Consider the following 23,772-nt stretch of genomic DNA (forward strand, 5'->3'; position numbering starts at 1 on the left):
ATCAATAATGCCCTGCACCTGGGGAATCCAGCAATGGTGGCAAAACGCTATGCCCTTTGTGCTTGCAAGGCTTCATCTGTTGTGAAATGAATGTAGTATCCAGCTCTGGCATATAGGGCAACAGTGAGTGCAAAATGCAGTGGCATGCAGCCATTTTCAAGATGCCACCAAGGTCCACAGCTGAACCTTGGAAGGAGCCAGAAGTGAAGAGGTTCAAAGCCTCAGTGACTTTGACAGCTTCTGGCATGGCATGATGACTGGTCTTGTGAGGTGCGAGGTCTTTGGTGGTGAGGGCACAGATGTCTGTGACCATCTGCCTGGAGAGTCGCAATCTCCTGCGGCACTTGGTCTCGGTCATCTCGAGATAGCTCCTGCTTCGGTGAAAGGTCCTATGCGGAGAGTATGGCCTCCGTGTTCTTTCTGCTCCATCCTCTCCCCTGCCTTCCTAATGTCCGATGCTCCGCCCTTACTGCGAAAGCTGTTGACACACATCACCACTGTGTCCAAAATCTCAGTCGTGCCCCTATTGCCAGCTGTTGCCTTCCTGGAGCCAGCTGGTTGCCCAGTTGCCTTTGGCTGCCATGCCCCTGCTCTTCTGCCCCCGTGATGCCTGGAGGGTGGCCACCTGTTGCATTGCCCAAGCACTGACCACCCCTCCCCACCTCCCGCCCTGCCACCATCTCTGGCGGGGCCCAAAATTTCAACCCATTATCTTTGCACCAATTCTTTGCAATAGCAATCCAAAACGAATCCCATTGTTCCACTGTCACTCCATAGCCTTACATCTTCTCCAGCTTCAAATGTTGCCCCACTTTTCTCTTAATAGATGCAATTGTCCCTGTCTCAACCACTCCTTGTGGCAAAGGATTCCATCCTCAATAACGGGCGAGCCCAGCACATCAGTGCAAAAGACAAAGCTGAAGCATTTTCAACCATCTTCAGCCAGCACAGTTCTGGCCGCCACACTATAGAAAGGATGTGATTGAACTGGAGAGGTGCAGAGGAGATTCACCAGGATGTTGCCTGGGCTGGAGCATTTCAGCTATGAAGAGAGACTGGATAGGCGAGGGTTGTTTTCCTTAGAGCAGAGAAGGCTGAGGGTGGACCTGATTGAGGTGTACAAAATTATGAAGGGTATAGATAGGGTAGATAGGAAGAAACTTTTTCCCTTAGCGGAGGGGTCAATAACCAGGGAGCATAGATTTAAGGTAAGGGGCAGGAGGTCTAGAGGGGATTTGAGGAAATTTTTTTTCACCTAGAGGGTGGTTGAAATCTGGAACGGGTGGTAGAGTCAGGAACCCTCACAACATATAAGAAGTATTTAGATGAGCACTTGAAACGCCATAGCATACAAGGCTACAGGCCAAGTGCTGGAAAATGGGATTAGAATAGATAGGTGCTTGATGGCCGGCACAGACACGATGGGCCGAAGGGCCTGCTTCTGTGCTGTATACCTCTATGACTCTATGAGAAGTGCCGAGTGAATGATTCATCTTGGCCTCCTCCTGACACCCCAGCATCACAGATGCCAGTCTTCAGCCAATTCGAATCACTCCTCGTGATATCAAGAAACAGTTGAAAGTCTTGGATACAACAAAGGTGATTGGCACCAACAATGTCCTGGCTGTCGTACTGAAGACTTGTGCTCCAGAACTAGCTGCACACCTAGCCAAGCTGTTCCAGTACAGTTACAACACTGGCATCTACCCAACAATCTGGAAAATTGCCCAGCCTTATTCTGTACACAAAAAGTAGCCCACAACAGATGGCAGCAGCAGCAAACTGACAGGGAGCAGAAACAGCTGCATTTGCTGACCCCCAAGGAGGAGATAGTTCTGGGTATAACTGGAGCGGCCATCACTAAAGCAGTGGCCAGCGACATCACTGAAACCATCGAGGATGATGGCATTTTCCTAAGTAATGCAACGTATCAAATCCCACTTCACCTCTTCTTGCAATTTGTTATGTGTACAAGCTACAGATGATGTAATCATGCATCGCTTCCTTCCCTCCTGCCTTCCATTACCACAAATCTCCCCTTGTGCATTTATGATTTCAGATATTCAAAAACTGCCACCTGGCCAGCCAGTGGTGCCTGAAGCGTAAGTCCTGGAGGGAGGGCAGAATGAGGAGGAAGACCATCACTCGATCTGACACTTTCAGCCAATAGCATAGATACTGGCAGTACATACTTTAGAGGGTAGCATGGAGGTGGGATCTGCACATGTTTGCAACCAGGGCAGGGGAAAAGGATAGTGCAGGTGCCAGCTCACTGGAGGGTGAGGTCGTACACAAGTTCTGCTGCAGAGGACTCAGATAAGGCAGCATAGAGAAAAAGGCTGATGGGCATGCACACAGAAATACTTGGTGCATTGGCAGACTGCCAGAGAGACTGTTGTCACTGTCAAGGAGCATGAAGGAGCCCAGCTCCAACTTGGCACAGGGCTTCACGCAGAGCTCAGAGTCCATCACTTCCAGTATGGAAGTGGTAGAAACTTGTGGAATCAGCCATCATAAGCTTCTGGTGGCCGATGTCTCAGTTGTTCATTGCAGCACAAGCAGAAGCCTTGCAATGTCTGAGTGCCGCAGTAGAAGCTCAGACTGAAGTCATGAGATCTCATCTTATTGCCATCCAAGACCAGCTTGGTGCTTTGCAGGCTCGGACTGCTGGCATCACATCTGCAGATACCAGTGCTCAAAGGAGCTTGCAGGGTCTCACAACAGTCCAACAATCTGTGCTCCAGCAGATTACTAGGATTGCTGAGGCACTACCGCAGGGGAGTGGCAGAGGCTCCAAAGCACAAACCTATTGTCCTCTGTTGGGATCAAGCATTTGTGCTCCGAACTCTACCCCTCCGCCAGTGCTGATGCCTTGCAGTCAGCCATTAAAGGCGCTCTATAAATACATCTGGGATCTTGTGCAAAAATTGGGAGAGCTGTCCCACAGACTAGTCAAGCTAAAGCCTGACATAGTCATACTCACAGAATCATACCTTACAATGTCCCAGACACCACCATCGCCATCCCTGGATATGTCCTGTCCCACCGGCAGGACAGACCCACCAGAGGTGGCAGCACAGTGGTATACAGTTGCTATATCTGGACACTGGCTGCTCTCAGTCTACTCTCAACCATCTGCAAAGTGATGGAAGGGGTCGTCGACAGTGCTCAGCAATGACCTACTCACTGACACTCAGTTTTGGTTCTGCCAGGGGCACTCAGCTCTAGACCTCATTACAGCCTTGGTCCAAACAAGGACAAAAGATATGAACTCCAGAGGTGAGGGGAGAGTGACTGCCCTTGGAATCAAGGCAGTATTTGACCGAGTATGGCATCAAGGAGTCCTAGCAAAACTGGAGTCAATGAGAATCAGGGAGAAAGCTCTCCGCTGGTTGGAGTCATACCTAGCACAAAGGAAGATGGTTGTGGTAGTTGAAGGTCAATCATCTCAGTCCCAGGACATCACTGCAGGAGTTCCTCAAGGTAGTGTCCTAGGCCCAACCATCTTCAGCTGTTTCATCAATGACCTTCCCTCCATCATAAGTTCAGAAGTGGGGATGTTCGCTGATGATTGCAGAATTTTCAGCACCATTCATGACTCCTCAGGTACTGAAGCAGCCAGTGTCCACATGCAGCAAAACCTGGACAACATCCAGGCTTGGGCTGATAAGTGGCAAGTAACATTTGCGCCACACAAGTGCCAACAATACCCATCTCAAATAAGAGAGAATCTAACCAACTCCCTTTGATGTTCAATGGCATTACCATCACTGAATCCCCCACTATCAACATCCTAGGGGTTGCCAGTGACCAGGAACTGAACTGGACCAGCTACATAAATGCTGTGGCTACAAGATCAGGTCAGAGGCTAGGAATTCTGCAGCGAGTAACTTACCTCCTGTCGCCCCAATGTCTACCATCTGCAAGGCACAAGTCAGGAGTGTGATGGAATCCTCTCCACTTGCCTGGATGGGTGCAGCTCCAACAACACTCAAGAAGCTCAACACCATCCAAGACAAAGCAGCCCACTTGATTGGCACCCCATCCACCACCTTCAACATTCACTCCCTTCACCACTGGCGCACAGTGGCAGCAGTGCATACCACCTACAAGATACAATGCAGCAACTCACCAAGGCTCCTTCGACAGCACCTGCCAAACCCGTGACCTCTACCACCTCGAAGGACAAGGGCAGCAGATGCATGGGAATGCCACCACCTGCAAGTTCCCTTCCAAACCACACACCATCCTGACTTGGAACTATATTGCCATTCCTTCACTGTCACTGGGTCAAAAACCTGCAACTCCCTTCCGAACAGCAATGTGGGTGTACCTACACCCCAAGGACTGCAGCAGTTCAAAAGGCAGCTCACCACCACCTTCTCAAGGGCAATTAGGGATGGACAATAAATGCTGGCCTAGCTAGCGATGCCCATATTTCACGAATAAATAAAAAAGCAAGTTGTTGTTGTATGAAGTTGGTATGGAACGGTTGTTTTACTGTATCTTTTATTTCAGGATTGCAGAGGGAGGGTAGCCTTTGTAGTATAATGTGCATACGCTATTGCTGAGTAGATTATCTATATAGACCCTCAGCATCATCACAGGACGTGCTATCACAAGTCTGTGCTGCTGCTCAAGTGTTATTCTAGATATCTGAGTGAGAAGACCCCTGTAAATAAACTCCTGTTACTTCCATCCAAAATCTGTTATCCTCATTCTATACTAATTGTACACTGACAAGTTAGTACAGCCACGAGTGTGGGTGGGCAACTGGTTTGACGTCAGAGGAGACTGAGGAACGAGATTTGGGGTAGAGGTTGGAAATTATTAAGAAGGTGCATATCAGAAGTGAGAAAAGGCCGAGGACCAGTTTGAAACAGAGCCTTTAAAAGCGAGTAAAAACGCCAAACTCAGCTTAGACACTCTGTTTAAATATTCTAGAATAAGTTAACCCGAATATGATCCAAGCAGATTGTTATAATCACAGGCGACGGCTGAATGCATAAAATTCATTGAGTCAGCTGGATTGGGAAAGGCATCGAAAAGCAACAGCTGTACCTTTGCCTAAATGGAAATGATCAGAGTCGTTCCCCCCGGCCCACCTCCGGTTGCCACGGCAACAGCGGCCCAGCTGACGGTTGTTTACGCCGACACGAGCAGAGGCTGTGCACATGAAGGCAGCCTTCTGCTATTGGCCGGGCGACCCGGAACGCACGTCCCATTGACCAATGGCGACGCTGTGCACGTGCAAGCCCCGGCCTCTGATTGGTGATCACGCTCCGATCAGCTGCACAGCACCAGCAGGCGTGTGAAACTATCGCTCAACCTAACCTTGGAAGGGGGGGGGGAGAGAGACCGGTCCCGGTGAGTGGCAGGCGTGTCCGCCAATCAGAAGAGGTAAAATGGTCCTCCGCGCGCCGCGGGGGGCGGTTAAGTGGCAGAGGCAGCCAATGGGTTTGAAAGGTAGGCGGTTGGTTGTGCATGAGGTTAGGATGCGCGGGGAGCATGGGTGAGCTTTGAGTGAAACTCTTACTCATATAGAAAGCTTCATATACAGTCGGGTGGTGGCAGTGATTTATTTTCTTTGAAAGGAGTGGGGGAAACAAAGAAAACACCAATATCGATGATTTATGTTGGAGCAAGCTGGGGGAAATCGGTGCCGTTTTTGATAGGAAGGCAAAGGGTTTTTATTTGGTGTATCGGGCGAGTGTTAAAGCGCTGCCGGCTATGGGGGTGAAGGTGAGGACGTTTGGCATCGTCTTCGACACGGAGGAGCTGAGCGGCTACTCCAGCGGTGACCTGGTGTCGGGACAGGTGCTGCTGGAGGCGAGCGACCGGCTGGCGGTGGCGACTGTGCGGTTGGAGGCGAAGGGCTGCGCCCGCGTCAACTGGAGCGATAAAGCGGCGGCGCCGAGCGCGGTTACCGCGCCGAGGTATCGGGAGGAAGTGGTTTACCTACAACACCAACAAACCCTGCAACAGGCCACAGGTAAACCAGCTTTCAGCACTGAGAGCAAGCATTCTTCTATGGGTGTGCTGCCTGCAACTGATGCAGTTTTAACCCCCACCCTCACTAGTAGCAGAACAGGCTTGGAAGATAACTAATAGTAAAGAATCAAAGGCATTACCACGGGTTATTGCGCAGGCTGCTTTGCAAAATTTAAGCTGTTGCTGCACAAATATGTCCCAAGTCCTTCCCCGTCCCCCATCTCAGAGTCTCAAATTCATTACAGCACAGAAGGAGGCTATTCGACCCATCGAGGCCATGCATGTTCTTAGAACAATAATAACTATTATGGGACTCTGTTTTGCAATAGTTATTTATCTCTCTAACAATGTATGTTTATACAGTGCTTTTATAGTAATAAAATGCCCCAAGGTGCTTGGCAGGAGCATTATAAAACAAAATATGACACTGAGCCACATAAGGAGATATTATGTCAGATGACAAAGCTTGGTCAAGGAGTTAGGTTTTAAGGAGCCCCTTTAAAAGCAGGAAAGTGAGGTGGAGAGATGGTAAGATGGAATTCCAGAGTTTAGGTTCTAGGCAACTGAAAGTGTGGCCACCAGTAATAGTGATTAAAATAGGGCCTGCTCAGGGGGCAGGAAAAGAGGAGTGCAGATATTGTGGAGGGTTGTGGGTTTGGAGGATACAACATAGATAGGGAGAGGCTAGGCCATGGAGGGATTTGAAAACTAGGAGGAGAATTTTAAAATTTAAGATGTTACTTTACTGGGAGCCAATAGTTATTTGTTATCAACAGACCCTAAACATACCTGCTTTTGTAGGAAAATTATTTTGAGGGCTATCTCTTGGTCATTTAATATAAAAAGGATTTACAATCCCCTGCCCCATATGTTGAAGTATTTTTTATGCCCTTTTGTGTACAAGGGGCAGTGAGTGCAGCCTGTAAAAATACATTTTACATATTTAGTTTCACTTTTGGGCAAGCTAATCATTAATCTGAAAACTGTCTATAGTTTGGATAGTTAATGTCACACTTGTGTAAGTCAACCATTGACCTAAAATTTTCGATATGCAAGTTCAGTAGATAGTGGATGCAATTATTAATGTAGCTTTAGAGATGGGAAAGAGGCTTCTTACAGACTTTCAAATGCAGCACAAGGTACTGAGTGCATCTGTCAAAAACTCAATGTTGGAAATGTGCTGGTCAGTTAGCAGCTGTACAGAGGGAAAGGCACACTAAATAAATTCTGCCTTTAGATCTGAAGAAAAGTTGCAAATGTGAAGTTGACAGCCCAGGTAAAACTAACTGGTACATGGAGCCTGCCCTACACCTCGTGATGGCTGGAGCATCATGGCTAAAAATTCCTTTTCTCCTCTCCACCCCCCGCAGCATGTAATCTGGAAGAAGTGAGAGAAAAAACAGCGTCAATAACAACAATTTTGTACTTATGCACTGCCTTTAATGTAATAAACTGTCCCAAGGCAAAAATACTCTGGAAAATTACTCCTTGACCTCTTTTAGCTTATCAAAACTAGTCCAGGAGATCACATTGACTAAGTGTTATCGATAAAGGCACTTAGATTCTATATAATGTGATTTCTGCCCCAGTCAAGAAAAGCTCTACTTGAAACATTAACTTGACTTTTCAAAATACTGATACTGACCTGCTGTGTATCTCTAGTTATTTTCTTTCTCTGATTGTTGAATAAATTCATCATTATTTCCTTCAGGTGATCAAGGGTGGTTCACACTGCAACCAGGGAAACATGAATTTCCATTCAGCTTTCAACTTCCACAAGGGTAAGTGACAGACGAGTGCATATCCAAAAATGTGTTTTTTTTTAAATAAACAGCAATGGTTCTATAATACTTTTTATTTGTTTAAAACAAAGGCCGTTGGTTACGTCCTTCAATGGAAAATATGGCAGTGTTAAATACTGGGTGACAGCAATATTGGAGCGACCAGGTGTCCCAAACCAAATTGTGAAGAGAGAATTCTCTGTGACAAGTCAAATTGATGTTAATGCACCAAATTTCCAGGTCGGTTGACAGGTGTTTTTATACTAAAAATTTTTGTAAATTCTATTTTAACTACTGTCATTGCATTAAACAACTCCTATGGGTGCCTTTACATGCCTGCACTTTACATCATGCAGAAACACAACCAACTAGCCAAGGTTGTCCTTCTGCAATTAACAATAACTGATCAACTGTTCCTGTTCTGACATAATGGCTGTGAATTCAAATTTAAGTTTCAAAGTGAATATCCACCTTTCAGGCATTAACTCGTTATAGTTTTATTTTACTGAGTTGCTATCGACAGCGCAATAAAATTTAAGGAGATGATTTTGCCTCCATTGGATCTGGGGCTCACCAAAATATGCTTCTCATGGGAGCCTTGGGTGGTGGTGGTATTTGCCATATGTTGACTGTTTGCTTTGCACAGACCAGGAAATTGGTGTTTGTTGACCAGTACAAACTTCCCAGAGTTTGTCGTATGGTGGCCTAAGTCAAAGTCTGCTTTTTAAGTTTTAGAATCTGCACAGCAATATAAATGTGGGATTTGTACCGGGGCCCTGGGGCGTACTGTAAGACTGCCTCTGTGGTTCTGCAGTGTGAATGCGGCACTAACTGGTCCATAAGATTGAAAACTATAGTCATTTTTAAAACAAGCTATTAGTAGAAAACAGTTAGCCATCAATGGAATGTCATTCAGGAAAATGTAAATAGTGCTGATAAATATAGTGGAGTTTCTTGGTAAAACTATGTTCTAAGGGACTTTATAATCTTATGTAAACAGTTTAATTACCAATTCAATGCAAATCTAACTGAATACAGCCAGGTAGCTCATAAAGTTGAACACTTCTGTCGAAGGAAGTTTACAGATTGAGCTGGACATTTGGAAGTATCTGACAACTAACTGCAATTAACTTAAAATACTATACCACATCCCCACTGTACCTGAGCGGTGACTTTAAAGGGGACAGGTTAGTTTAGCAACAATGCTTCAGATTCCAGACTATCTGTAAGTAACACCTCTGGGAATATCCTAATTTTATAAAATTATTTGAGTCTGATGCAGTATTTATCATTTTCCTTTTCAGTCTTCAGTGTCAAAAAGTAAAGAGAAGACAATCGGTTGTTGGTTTTTTACCTCTGGACCAATCTCCCTAAGTGCCAATATTGAGAGAAGTGGGTTCTGTAATGGTAAGTTAAATAAGAATTTTTTCGATATTTCTTTCTGAAATGTGCTTTTCAGTGTTTTAATTACAAATTATTTTGCAACAGGTGAAGCAATCCCAATCTATGCAGAGTTTGAGAACTGTTCTTCACGCCTTATTATGCCAAAAGCTGCTATTTTTCAAACCCAAACTTATCTTGCAAATGAGAAAACCAAGACTTTTCGACAAATGATAGCAAATGTTCGTGGAAACCATGTTGCTTCTGGTAGCACAGAGTCGTGGAATGGCAAAGCCCTCAAAATTCCCCCAGTGATCCCATCTATCCTAGACTGCTGTATCATCAGGGTGGAATACTCTTTAGCTGTAAGTATATCAGTTAAATACTAAAATATAAGCCCATAAGATTTCTGAGGGCACCTTGAAATTGTACTACTTTTATCGTTTTAGTCTTCACATCCAATTACATTGTAACACCTTTCTCATTACTGGCACTTAAACACAAGCAACTAACATGCAAGGTTGTAAAAAGAAAGTGTAAATCCCTTGAAAATCCCCCTCTATAAAATGTATAGCAATACATTTTTCCTTTAGTGTTTTTATTTCGTCCTAACTACTATGCTTTTTGTGCAGGTCTATGTACACATTCCAGGTTCTAAAAAGCTGATGCTTGAGCTTCCCATAGTTATAGGCACAATCCCATACAACAGCTTCGGAAGCAGAACAGCTAGTATTTGCAGCCAGTTCAGTATGGACATGAGTTGGCTTCAGCTTGCCTTACCAGAACAGCCTGAAGGTAAGTGATCTTCCCTTCCAGTTGGTATCTATTACATACACTATAAAACAAAATCTAATTAAGGAAACCCCAGTTATTACTATCGAGTCTGTAAGTTTGCTACCTATTCAGTATTGTGTTGCTGAGAGCTAGTGAAATACTAGATTCGTGGCTTCTTCGAGTCTGGCGATCACTAGTTGATAGTGATGCAGTTTGTAAAGTTCTCCCTCGCTGTTCTCTCTCCACAGCTCCACCCAACTATGCTGATGTTGTGTCTGAGGAAGACCTTGCCAGACAATTTCCATCCCTTCCACAAGCTGAACATTTGGAGCATGAATTTGGGAGCCCCATATTTGCTTATATTCAGGAGTTCAGATTTCAGCCACCACCAGTCTATTCAGAGGTTTGAACACATTAACTTTTTTTTTTAACTAATCTTGACTTTTAGTGAGGAAGCTAGATTTCTTCACTAACATTTAGGTTTTTAAATTTGTGGTAATAAGACTTGATCTCTATTATAGCTGGTAGAGACTTGCTACATTTTCAAAATAATTTCATGACCCTTTTTTTCCCTCTTCAGGTTGACCCTAACCCTACCTTCACAGAAGAGATGCAATGTGAAGTATCATTTGAAATTTGAGGGAGGTGTTCTATATCTGTTCATGATTTGGTTGGTTCAGAGTTAAACATTGAAGAAGTATGGACCATCTTCAGCAATGCAAGAGGAAGATTTGAAAGGAAGTGGATGATCGCCTGTGAAGGACTAATCAGTAGTAGACTGAATTATAAGAGAATGCTGTTTGGGAAGAGAAGGAGCTGAGAAATGTTCTAGCCACAGTTGGTAGAGGGATGTGCAGGAGGAGAAAATGCCAAACCTGAACTGAGGATTGGAAATCAAGGGAAAATTTAGTCAATCTTAACACTACAGAGCAATGAAAACCTCCCAACTCTCAATGAGTCCTGATGGTAGCTTAAATTTCCCTCTTGTTAATCAGTGAAATATGCTAAATGTGAAAGAGGGGATATGCTTTAACTTATTACAACTCGCTGCTACAGTAGCAGCTATTAATGCGGGGAGGGGATTACTACCACTAAATGAACATTGTCATTTAAAGGAATGGAAAGAAGTCTGAACTATTGGGGACTGTTTATCTTTGGGAGAACTGAAGATTAATGTTTACATTTGTTTTTCTGTGTCCTCTTAAACTAAACACTCGTACAATGTTCACAAAATTACTGCCACTGCTGTTCTTAATTATTGAGCAAGTTAATAGGTTTAGAAAACAATTGCCATATCTGTATTTGTAAAGTTACCAAAGAGTACAGTTTTACACCTATTTTCAGTTATAAATTTTCACTCAGTTCATTTATCTTGAAGGGAATGTTGTGCATAATCTGTTTTGTTGCCTTTACAAATGCAGACCAGCTAGCTGATTGGAGAAGAGTTGGAAGCAACACCATTTTTAAGTGCAGTAAATTATTTATTGTCAATATACTGTCCTAATACAGGGAGGCAGGAGTGGTGTAGTTAAAGGGATATAACAGATACTCAGAACAGTGTAATATGCACACAAATGACTATCTGATATCTGGCTTTGATATTGCCATGACTTTTTTTCTATAAAGGTGCTTACATTTTGGCATTTGCAAGAATATTCTTTTGGCTGCATAACAATTGCTTGGGTGATGGCAAAGCACTCAAATGTGGGACAGGATGCCAAATTCACATTTTAACGTGGCTCCGTAAGTTAATGGCAAGCAGTGTAAATTCTGCAACTTAAAAAGCCAAAAATTGAAATCTTACTGAAGTGGAGCATTAGCTGACTTTTTTCATTCAGTATGGTCTGAACTACAGTACTGTGCTTGAGTAGAGGAGCAACAAAAGACTGATTTGGTTGTTGAAACTTCATATGTACCTGAATAACTTTACATTTGGGGTTCACTTCCTTTGAAGGAAAGCACTTACGTGAATGATAAGTTTATATTAATGTGTCCATGGAATACACTCTGGCATTTCGTGGGAATGGTTTTAGCAAGAATTATTTTACTGCTCACTCTGCTTCTCTTTCTCTAGTGCTGCTGACTTCTGTGAGAACTCCAACTTGTTTTCTGATTTGGAAGTTTAATGGTGCAATATTGTGATTCTCAGGGCTTTGACTGCAGTGCACACTTTGTTTTTCACTTGTGAAAAATATCTGAAGAATCTTGATGCTAATTCCTGACTTTCTACTTTTCAAACTTCATAGTGGTCTGACAGTTAGTTGATAGCCAATGAAAATTGGGGAAAAATTAATAGCCAATGTGACTTGCAAATCAGGAAGTGAGCTCTTCACAGGTAATTAATTGTAACAGTCATATTTTGTTAATACATTTGAGTTTTCAGTATGAATTGTATTTTGCACCTCAAGACCACTTATCAAATTATCTTTTCAATTTCTGAGCCTTGTATGAAAATTCTAGAGCCATTTTTGAACCAGAATGTTCCTGTAGTTAGGATTAAAATTCTTCCAGCTTTACATGTGAAATGAAATGTCTTAAGTGTAAAAGTAAAGCTGCACTATGCACTTGACTTTTGAAAAATATAAGCTTTGAACTGAGTTGTATAGTATCAACATTTTGTAACCTAATAGCATTGTTAATGCCCTTTGGAGTTTTTTTCATCTTCATTAACTGTGGCGGTCAATTTTGGAAAACATTTATATGCCCAAGGAGGCCTTTCCTGTGTCAACTGACAGTTAATACTGAAGGAAGAGGAGCATTTTAAGTGGAATGTTAACATAAGCACAATATGTAAGTGTTACTTGAATGTGAAATTATACTTTACAATAAGCTAAATGTGCTTTATCCAACTTGTTGCCATTAAAACTGTGACTTTTTTGATTTTCTTTGTACTTTGTTGCAAAGAGCAGTGTATTTTGTACTATTTAAAATTTGATTCAGTTTTTGTTAATAAAAGATTTTGGAAAAAGCATCAACTGTGTTTTTTGTAGTAAACAAATTTTATTCACTGGGCACTACATTCTGTTTGAGGGGAAGAAAGGTGATGAGGGAAAAACTGCCTTGCCTTCTGTATCTTTTGTAGGTGTATAAAGCTGTAACAATAACACACTTGCTCCATTTTTTTTCATCACCATTGCTGCCAATTAACATTAATTCCATTCTCAGTTATCTGAACTTGGGGCGACTGTCCATTTGGCTTCAGTGTCCCTGGCTTGTGCGAAGAGAACAATTTTAAATCCAGAATCCTCCTGACAATCCAGGTACTTGGCTGGGCAGAATAGAGTTTGTCGATGATGTACTTTTACAATGCAACAGTTTGATATTCACCATCTTGACTTGTGTGTAAATAGCCATATTGATGAAGTACTGGAGTATGGCTAATACATGTGGAACACTCCACACCCTGCCCCAAACTGAGTCAGCACATTTTTAGGGGAAAAGAGATGTTTATACCCAGATATTGTAACACCTAGTAATCCCTTGCTATGTCAAATGATTGTTTTAATCCACCATCTGGAAACTTGAATTTAAACTGGTGCAAATAAGCCACTCAAACCTTGCAAACTTTGAACTGTCTGGTGCCCGTGACTACTGAGGCATATTCCCTGCTGCAGATTATAGTGTTTAATGGTCTGTTCACTGATCGATGTTCACTGTGCTGAATGACTCAAGTCTGGGGGTGAAGCTAGTACATTGGCCATGGTTCCGGAAAGCACAGACAGACTCCCTTCAAGGAAATCAGCCTCATTGCAGTCTCCCGGAGAACCACCAAATCAGCTGTCCACATCTTCAAACGGGGAGCTGAAGAACCATCAAAGGAAAGTCGCACTACCACTGAATTCAGCCTGAAGCCAGCCTCCACACTCTGCATACCCCTTTTATTTCTCTAGATTCTAATTTGACCAATCTATCCTTCCCCACTCTAACCTATGTGTGTGTATGAGAAAGTTGGAACATATTATTTTGCTTAGATCATTTTAAGTAGAATAAAGCTAAACTCATTGTTTAACTCAAATTTGTTTAATTAGCTGTTTTTATGATCACGGTGCATAGAAATAAACCTGTTGTGGTCAAGCAAGAAGAGGGAAAAGACAGGAGCCCTTCCACCCATCCTCATTTGATCACAACAGAAATCTGGGGGCTCTACATCTGGCATTGAACCCCAAGACCTGAGAAATTGGAAGCAGGAAACCAAATTGATCCCTAGCAATAATTTAAAAAAAACTTTAATGCAAGTTTTCTTGTGGTTTTCAGTGCTACAGTACTAAACTATCCACATTCGAGGCCAGTACCTTCCTAGAACAGGGTGAAGTAAACTTGGGTTAGTTTAAAAGCTCTATCCATTGAAGAGTTAAGGAGTATAGCTAGGCATTTAGACAAGTATCTGTTCAAAAGCTAGGAAACCTGAAATCCTAAAACTTGTGGCCAACCATTTTGAAACTGAAACTGAAGAGCTGCGGACAGGCATAGAATCTGAAACAGACAGAATAACATTAGCCAAGATACAGATGGAACAGTGAAAACTAGAGCTAGAACTCCAAGAAAGGGAGGGATAGGAATGGAAGAAGAAGAAAGAAGTCAAGGAACAGGAGAAAAAGCTTTTCGGAAGGAGAGGCAGGAAAGAGAATTAAGGCAGCTCAAACTGAATAGGGGAAGATCCACTGTACCCAGTGAAGGCACCGTTAGTGAGGGAACTAACCTTAGCTCAGGACCGAGTGCTGAGCTCTTAAAGTTCTCCCAATCGATACCAAAGTTTGATGAGGGGACGTGGAAGCATTTTTTGTCTCATTTGCAAAGCTTGCAAAAAGTTGAAATTGCCAGCGGAGGGCTGGACCTTGCTATTGCAAAGCAAATTAATAGGAAAAGCCTATGAGGTTTATTCCCTATTGTCTGACAAGAATTCATCAAACTATGAAATGTCCAAAAATGCTATCCTGAGCACACGTAAACTGGTACCAGAGGCATACCGCCAAAAATTCCAAACTCTCTCAAAACAGCCTGAGCGAACTTACTTCGAGTTCGAAATGTTTAAACAATTCACTTTCAACCGATAGATACGGGTGCTTAAAATAGAGTCCACCTGTGCAAGCCTCAGAGAGGTGATCCTCCCCGAGGTGTCCAAAAACCTGCTTCCCCTTTCCATAAAAACTCAAATGGAAAAAGAAAAGCCAGGCAGGCAGTAATGCTGGATGATGATTATGAGCTTGTCCACAAGCCCTTGCCCCAAGGTAAACCCTTCCCTAGTCACCTCCAAAAACCTGAAAAGGATAGAAAGTGGGAGGGTGATAGGAGGATGAACAGCCATGGGCGAGAAAGGCAAGCTGGAAACACAAGGGGCCCTCCTCAGGCCAATAGGAAGGTGCTGAGAACAGGAGTGCTGCCCAAAAGCCTGTATGTTTCCATTGCAAAAAGGCAGGTCACCTTCGAGCTGACTGCTGGAATTTACAGGGAAAACCCATAGAATTAGTCAGGGTACAACAGACCAGTGCAGGAAAAGGGGCCCTGATAAAAAGCACAGCAGATCAGGCTGTGGCTCTAACTGCGGCAGTAAGTGCCTGTAAACCTACAACTGTGAGTACTGGGGAACTTAAAAACCCTGAGAGTTACCAGGATTTTGTGTCCAAAAGAAAAGTGACCCCATATCCCTCAAGTGAGGAACGCCAGCCCGTAGACATACTTAGGGATACAGAGGCCACCCAATCCCTTCTGCTGGGAAAAGGCATGACCTATCCCCCAGCGAGTGCATTGAATGCCAAAATATTACTGAACCGTATTGGGGGAAGGTATATGCCCATACCTTTATATCGGGTGTACCTGGAGTGCGACCTTATTTCAGGACCGGTAACCATGGTGATTGTCCCTAGTTTACCTGTGGATGGGGTTGACCTACTCCTTGATAATGACCTAGCAGGGACAAAGGTGGTAGCTTCCTCAGTGGTCTTAGAGAGGCCGAACAAGGGCAGGGAGATGGAGCAGTTACAGGAGAAGGTCCCTGGCATTTTCCCTGACTGTGTGGTGACCCGGTCCATGGCCAAACAAGCTCCGACAGAGGAGGTTGAACTGGCACTGCAGATGGATGACACTGCTGTCTGGTTATCCAAAACCTTCTTCGGGAATTTAGAGGAATCAAAGGAAATGTTAAACAGGTCTTCCTTGGTGGAAGCTCAGCAAGCTGACCCTGTGTTATAATAATTAGCACAGAGTGCCCAAACTGCACCTGCAGCAGAGGTAGTTCCACAGTGCTACTACTTAAAGAATGAGGTGCTGATGAGGAAGTGGAGATCTCCTCACAGACCTGCAGAGGAAGAGTGGACAGTGGTCCACCAGGTAGTGGTGCCACTGAGGCACCATAGGGAAATATTGAGAGTAGCCCACGAGATTCCAATAGCTGGACATGTAGGTATCTGAAAAATCCAAGCCCACATAAGACAGCGTTTTTACTGGTCACAACTCCACAAGGATGTGGTGGAGTTCTGCCAGGTTGTGGGGAAGCCTCAACCTACAATAAAAACTGTGCCCCTAATTCCCATACTGGCTTTTGGGGAACCATTCAGCAGAGCCCCTACCAAAAATAAAAGGGGGCTGCCAGTATCTTCTCATCATTAGTAATTTGGCTGCCCGATCTCCAGAGGCCATCGCCCCTAACAATTATCTCTGCCAAGGTAGTGGTGGAGGGTCTAACCCAGTTCTTCACCCGTTATGGACTGTCTGCTGAGTTCCAGTCAGATCAGGGCACGAATTTTATGTCCAGTATATTTCAAAAGGCCATGAGTAATCTGGGCATAACCCAGCTAAAGTCCTCAGCCTACCACCCACAGTCACAAAGGGCTTTGGAACAACACTCCCAGACAATAAGACAATGATCAGGGCATACTGCTATGAATACCCCCATGACTGGGACAAATAGCTGGGATTTCTTTTGTTGGCTACCAGGGACTCACCCAATGAGTCCACTGGCTTTAGTCCTTTTGAATTAGTTTAAGGACATGAGGTGAGAGGTCCTCTTAAACTAATCAAGGAGAGACTTTTAGGACACAGGGACAAACCTTTGATGTTAGACTACATCTCCATGTTCCCTGAGCGGCTCACAAGAGCCTGTGCGGTGGCTGAGCAGCATCTAAAAACCTCCCAGACAGCTATGAAAAGGCAGGCAGATAAACGTGCCAAGGCCAGAACCTTTCAGCTCATAGACCATGTATTAGTGCTGCTACCAATACAGGGCGAACCACTGAAAGCCCGATTCAGTCGCCCACACAGAGTAGTAAAGAAGATTCGCGAGGTGAATTATTTAATTGACACTCCAGACCATAGGAAAAAGTGAAGGCTGTACCACATCAATATGTTAAACAGTATTACAGCCGGAAAGGGGCCAAACAAGCACAGGTCTGTCAGGCTGTCAGGAAAGAGGAGGGCGAAAGGGACAGTGAGGATGAGTTAGAGGGAGGCCTGGAGAATACCCTACCATCTGGTTAGCTAACACAAAAATGCTAGGGAGATTAGACACCGTACTCTACTAATTAAACGCAGAACAGAGAGGAGACCTAACATGGCTGCTCACAGTATTTAAAGAGATCTGCAGGGACAAACCAGGGTGCACAACCCTAGCCCTACACGATGTGGATGTAGGAGAGACCCCTCCCATAAAGCAAAATCCCTATCCGTATCGTCCTGGAAAACTGACCCAGGTTCAGGAGGAAATTCAGCCCATGCTGAAGCACAAGCTGATTGAGCCCAGTCAGAGCAGCTGGAGTTATGCCCAAGCCGAATGGTTCAACAAGGCTCTGCGTTGATTACAGAAAGGTTAATGCTGTAACCAGAGCTGACTCCTACCCAAATCCCCACCTGAAAGACAGTATCAATAGAGTAGGAAACGCCACCTATATAACAAAAATAGACTTGTTAAAAGGGCACTAGCAGGTTCCCTTAACACCCGAGCTAAAGAGATCTCGGCTTTTGTCACCCCAGTTGGCTTATTCCAGTACCAAGTGATACCATTTGGATTAAGAAATGCCCGAGCCATCTTCCAAAGGCTGATGAACTAGGTAGTGGCTGGCCTACCCAACTGTGTACTGTACCTGGATGATCTGTATACAGTGACACCTGGGGGAACCACCTAAATCAGTTAGAAGCCCTCTTCCAAAGTTGGCTGACCTAGTGATAAATCTTGCAAAGAGTGAGTTCGCTAAAGCTCAGGTAACTTGCCTAGGGCATGTTGTGGGTCAAGGGTCTTCACTGCTGCCAGAACAGTGAAGAGAAAGACTTTGATGGATTTTTCCATTCCCCATGACCAAACTGGAAAAATGTGATTTTGGGGGATGTGTGGGTTTTACTGCAAATTCACCCCAAACTTCAGCACTATAGCTGCCCCACTGATAGACCTGTTACAGAAAAGAGCGAAGGTAGTGTGGTCAGGGAGGTGCCAACTTTCGAGAGGCTGAAAGCCATCTTAACTAATGAGCCATTGCTGGTGGCTCCAAACTTTAACAAACCATTTAAAGTGGTAGTTGATGCTCATGACCTCGAGGTAGGTGCCATCCTGCTCCAAAATGATGAGTCAGGCATTGAGAGACCAAGAACAAAGAACAAAGAACAGTACAGCACAGGAATAGGCCATTCAGCCCTCCAAGCCTGCGCCGATCTTGATGCCTGTCTGAACTAAAACCTTCTGCACTTCCGGGGTCCATATCCCTCTATTCCCATCCTATTCATGTATTTGTCAAGATGACTCTTAAACGTCGCTATCGTACCTGCTTCCACCACCTCTCCCGGCAGCAAGTTCCAGACACTCACCACCCTCTGTGTAAAAAACTTGCCTCGCACATCCCCTATAAACTTTGCCCCTCGCACCTTAAACCTATGTCCTCTAGTAACTGACTCTTACACCCTGGGAAAAGGCTTCTGACTATCCACTCTGTCCATGCCACTCATAACTTTGTAAACCTCTATCATGTCGCCCGCTCCACCTCCGTCATTCCAGTGAAAACAATCCGTGTTTATCCAACCTCTCCTCATAGCTAATACCCTCCAGACCTGGCAACATCCTGGTAAGCCTCTTCTGTACCCTCTCCAAAGTGTCCACATCCTTCTGGTAGTGTGGCGACCAGAATTGCATGCAATATTCTAAGTGTGGCCTAACTAAGATTCTGTACAGCTGCAAGCATGCCTTATGCCTTCTTGACTACCTTATCCACCTGCGTTGCCACGTTCAGTGACCTGTGGACCTGTACGCCCAGATCTCTCTGCCTGTCAATACTCCTAAGGGTTCTGCCATTTACTGTATACTTCCCACCTGTATTAGACATTCCAAAATGCATTACCTCACATTTGTCCGGATTAAACTCCATCTGCCATTTCTCCGCCCAAGTCTCCAACTGATCTATATCCTGCTGTATCCTCTGACAATCCTCATCACTATCCGCAGCTCCACCAACTTTTGTGTTGTCCGCAAACTTACTAATCAGACCAGCTACATTTTCCTCCAAATCATTTATATATACTACAAACAGCAAAGGTCCCAGCACTGATCCCTGCGGAACACCACTAGTCACATCCCTCCATTCAGAAAAGCATCCTTCCACTGCTACCCTCTGTCTTCTATGACTGAGCCAGTTCTGTATCCATCTTGCCAGCTCACCTCTGATCCCGTGTGACTTCACCTTTTGTACCAGTCTGCCATGTCGGACCTTGTCAAATGCTTTACTGAAGTCCATGTAGACAACATCCACTGCCCTTCCTTCATCAATCATCTTCGTCACTTCCTCAAAAAACTTGATCAAGTTAAAAATACCAGTTGGGTATTTCTCAAAAAAATTAAACAGACATCAAAAGAGATACTCTACTGTAAAGAAGGAAACTCTGGGACTGTTACTGTCTCTCAAGCACTTTGAAGTATATGTCCAAAATGGATATACAGAGACCTTAGCTTAAACTGACCGCAGTCCTTTGACATTTGTAGAGAAATTCAAAAGCCAGAATGCAAGGGTATTTTGATGGAGTCTACTTTTGCAACCATACCACCTAAAGATTACCCACATTGCAGGGAAAAACAATGTGATAGCTGATGCTTTTTCCAGAGTCTACCTCAGCACAGAATCATCCTGGATGAAAACTAAACCAGAGCACAGCTAGGACAGTGTGAGATTGCTAAGTGAATGTCTGTGTAAATTAAATTTTTTTTATTTACAACCTTATAATGAAATGCTCCTGTCGCTGCATTTCATTGTGCGTGGGTGGAGGTGTCACAAAAACGTGCAAAGCAAATGATAATTTTTTTTAATTCACCAGCTGGAAACCTGAATATTAAACTGGTGGAGATGAACCACTTAAACCTTGCAAGCTTTGAACTCTGCCTGTTGAGACCATGACCACCGAGGCATATTCCCTGCTGCAGAGACTGTAGTGTTCAATGGTTTAATTGATCTGTGTTTGATTGTGTTAGTCTGTTCACCGATCAGAACAGGCAGCGACTCCCTTGAAGGAAATCAGCACATTGCTACCTCCCAGAGAACCACCGAATCAGCCGTTCACACATCTTCAAACCAGAAGCCGAAGAACCACCAAATTAGCCATCCACATCTTCAAACCAGAAACCCCAGGACCACAAAAGGCAAGTCATGCGACCACCAAATTCAAGCTGAAACCAGCCAAGTCACCAACCTCCACAGACTGTCTGTACCTTTTATATTCTCTGGATTCTAATTTGATCAATCTATGCTTCCCCACTCTGTACCCTATTTGTGTATGTGTATGTGTGTGTGTGTGCGTGTGAAAGTTGGAGTGTATTTTATTATTTTCTTATATCTGTTTAAGTACAGTAAAGCTAACCTCTTTCTTTGTTAAACTCACGAAAACCTGTCCGATTGGCTCCTTTTATGATCACGGTGCAAAAAATATTAAACACTCACTGAATTACCAAGTATATCCACTTGAAAAAAACTGTTGTGGTCAAATGAGAGGGAAAAGAGGGGAGCTTCTTTGACTCCTCACCTGATCAGAACAATGTACTCTATTCAGTGATTACTCAAATGTAAAATTATACTTAACTTTGGAAACCCACGTGTGCACACTTACGATTTTATTCAAACTTAAATATAATTGATACAAATCTTTGGGTACTGGGTAAGAAATCACATCTCGGAATTGAAAGCAATTGAACTTGCTTGAAACTACCTTTTACCGAAGACTATTGATGGGTTTTGTCAGTGATTCACTTGAGCCTACCAGGGAATGGCTGAGCATTGCTTTTGTAGGTCCCTTGTGTCCCAAGATACCCGGCATGTTCAATTAACTACATTTGAAGTGTAGTCAGTGTTATGTAGACAAATGTTGCAGCCATTTTGTGCACAGAAAGGTCCAAAAATGGTCAATTTGTTTCTGGTGGTGGTGAAGGAGAAATATTAACCAGAACAAAGAGAGCTCTATCGTTGCAAGAGATCCTAATCATGATACTTGCAAGAGGCATACAGGCCCTCTGTTTGACATTTCCTCCAAAGGACAAAGAATGTCTTGTTAGATTTATTGTAGTCTTGAGTTAGCTTATCTTTACAGGAATAGCAGCACAAACACCATTGGCTTCAACACCCCCGAATCAGGGAAGTGTGCATGTTGTTGGGGGTCCTGCTTTAGATTGTGAATAGCCTGGTGGAAACACCTTGTGTGGCTGTAATGCAAGGATAGGATCTTGTGCTGTGATGGTGACCCTGATACTTCAGGAATCAGTCAAGCCTCACACATTAGTAATACAACTTTAGCAACTGCTACCTGTAAGAGTCTGCCTTCAGGATAGGAGAAAAAAATTGCCAAGTAGAACAGAGGGCAGGCTAGTTATTAGCTCCATTGAGTACAAGAACTGAAGTTAAAAATAGATTTGAATAGACTATCTTGATCGTATTTTGAGGTACAAATGGACTGGAATGCTGTTTGCCTAAGTTAAAGTGCTTGCTGCTATACTGAAACAGCTGTTACGACCAGGTGAGAAAGGTGTCTAGGGGTCCCTCTCAGCCTTCACCTGTTCTTAATGTAACAGGGTTTAATTTTTAAAACACCGTGTTTTTAGCTCCCCCTTGGTGAATCTTTGCTCACCGCTTTGCAATTATAAGGCAAAGAAACCAGCACAAACAGGTTTCTTAGGTTTAAAGAAGAAAGAATGAAATTTATTAAACTTAAACTTAAACTCTAATTCGGTTGACGACTATGGATACATGACGCACCCACGCTAGCATGCATACGCGATACACATATGCAAATAGAGACAGAAAAGAGCGGAAGAAAAAAATAAAGTGAAAAGTTTGAGGCAACATCCGAAGAGTTTTTGTTACGGTTCTTCGAGCTCACTGTAGAGTCCTTGATTGTAGGTAGCTCTTGCTGGTCTTTGGGGTCCAGTATTCTTCTTAAAACTTGTTCGCTGTAGGAGACTTTTCTCTCTTGGGGTTCATGTGTCTTCAGTGGATTCAGAGGCTTGTGAGAAAGAGAGATGGGAGCAGACAGGAGAGATCTTCTCAGCCCAGGAGTAAACAGACATTCTGCGTTCAAACTGTTTGTACAATGGCTGCGTTTGCTGACAGTGCAACCAGTAGGTTGTGCAGTACTTGCACATGCGCAAATGCAGGCTCTTCAACTGGAATGTCGATGTCTGTGATGTTCAGGCAGCTGCTAGGATTAAAGATGGCGCTGCTCAATTTATCACAGGAAATACTTATGGCTAGATTGTTCTAGCAAACTAACCTTACATTAAGTTGGATGGAAGCCCAGTAATATGCTACTATGTCATTATAGGATGCTAACTGTAATCCTCAGATCCATTTAATATTCCAGTAATCCTATTAAATACAAAAGGAATTTTATGATTGAATTTCCATTGGAAGATAGTGAATAGGCACCCCGATCAAAAATCGGGCAGAGTATAAAATGTGCTGCCAATTGGTTATTGTGATTCGTTTATATGACTGATCAGGACACATTTCACCCGAATGCAGCTACTGGTTCCCGCCCCACTGGCCGCTGTCCCTCCACGGCAACTCGCTTTCTCCCCCTCCTCCCCACCGGCCGCTTCCCGCCACTGAGCTGCTCGCTCCTGACCTCGCTGCTCCCCAACCCCCATTTCCTTGGCCAATTTTGACCGCTCACACCACCCCGCTCTCTGGCCGCTCGCTACCCCCCCCCCCACCCTCTCGCCACTAGCTCTAGGCCATGCCACCTCCCTCCTCTCGGCTACTCGCTCCCACGTTTGATCGTTTTCCAGGCGCCACCCGAAGAAGCAAGGCAGGCCGCAAGTGGTGACGTAGGAGGAGTGGCCGAGAGGAGGGAAACGGTGCAGCCTGGAGCGGGGTGTTGCGAAGCGAGGAACAATCGGCCAGGGGAGTGGGGGAGCAGGGAGCACTGAGGTCTGGAGAGAGCTGCTGAGGGGGGAGAGCTCCAGCCTCAAAGTCTCCCATTCAGCCGCTTCCTCCAGCCAAGTGGGGGGGGGGGGGCAGGTGGTTGGATACCCGAGGACGCATTATCACGCATGCGCGAAGATTGACCTGGCGCGGATACGCGATGGTGTTAGCGCTGCGCGATGATGTCATCCCTCGCATGCGCCACTATGTCCTGGCAAGACATAGCTGCGCATGTGCACAGCTTGGCGCACTCTGATGACGTCAGCGGGACGGTGCGTTGTCAGGAATCACTTTGTTGTACAATTCAGAAAAACCCAGGTTACCAAGCAGGTTAGTCATGTGACTAGCTGGCCTGACCACGTCTTGGATTGTATCACCTTAGCAGTCTCTGGAATGGTCCTCTTACACACAATACCTGGTGATCAAGGTCCTTTGTGGGTTGAATGTATCAGGGAATGGTCCTTTCTCCT

The 23,772-nt window shown here is 44.3% G+C and overlaps 1 protein-coding gene and 1 long non-coding RNA gene across 2 annotated transcripts in view; one reads left to right on the top strand and one right to left on the bottom strand.

The window, feature by feature from the left end:
• LOC137352326 (uncharacterized) overlaps positions 1-5,147 on the bottom strand; it is a 187,767-nt gene extending 182,620 nt beyond the window's left edge. The window contains exon 1 of the long non-coding RNA XR_010969678.1: positions 5,062-5,147. This is a non-coding gene — a long non-coding RNA (uncharacterized lncRNA). The remainder of the gene's footprint in view (positions 1-5,061) is intronic.
• A 347-nt stretch (positions 5,148-5,494) lies between these two features.
• On the top strand, positions 5,495-12,841 carry LOC137352413 (arrestin domain-containing protein 4-like). Its single transcript, XM_068017782.1, has 8 exons — positions 5,495-5,992; positions 7,703-7,772; positions 7,865-8,012; positions 9,077-9,179; positions 9,261-9,517; positions 9,785-9,947; positions 10,175-10,329; positions 10,507-12,841. Exons 1-8 carry the CDS (start codon positions 5,731-5,733, stop codon positions 10,564-10,566), a joined length of 1,218 nt encoding a protein of 405 aa, XP_067873883.1. The 5' UTR covers positions 5,495-5,730; the 3' UTR covers positions 10,567-12,841.
• The last annotated feature ends 10,931 nt before the right edge of the window (positions 12,842-23,772 follow it).

This window comes from Heterodontus francisci, chromosome 38 (genome assembly GCF_036365525.1).
Source record: "Heterodontus francisci isolate sHetFra1 chromosome 38, sHetFra1.hap1, whole genome shotgun sequence".
In the NCBI taxonomy this organism is placed as follows: domain Eukaryota; kingdom Metazoa; phylum Chordata; class Chondrichthyes; order Heterodontiformes; family Heterodontidae; genus Heterodontus; species Heterodontus francisci.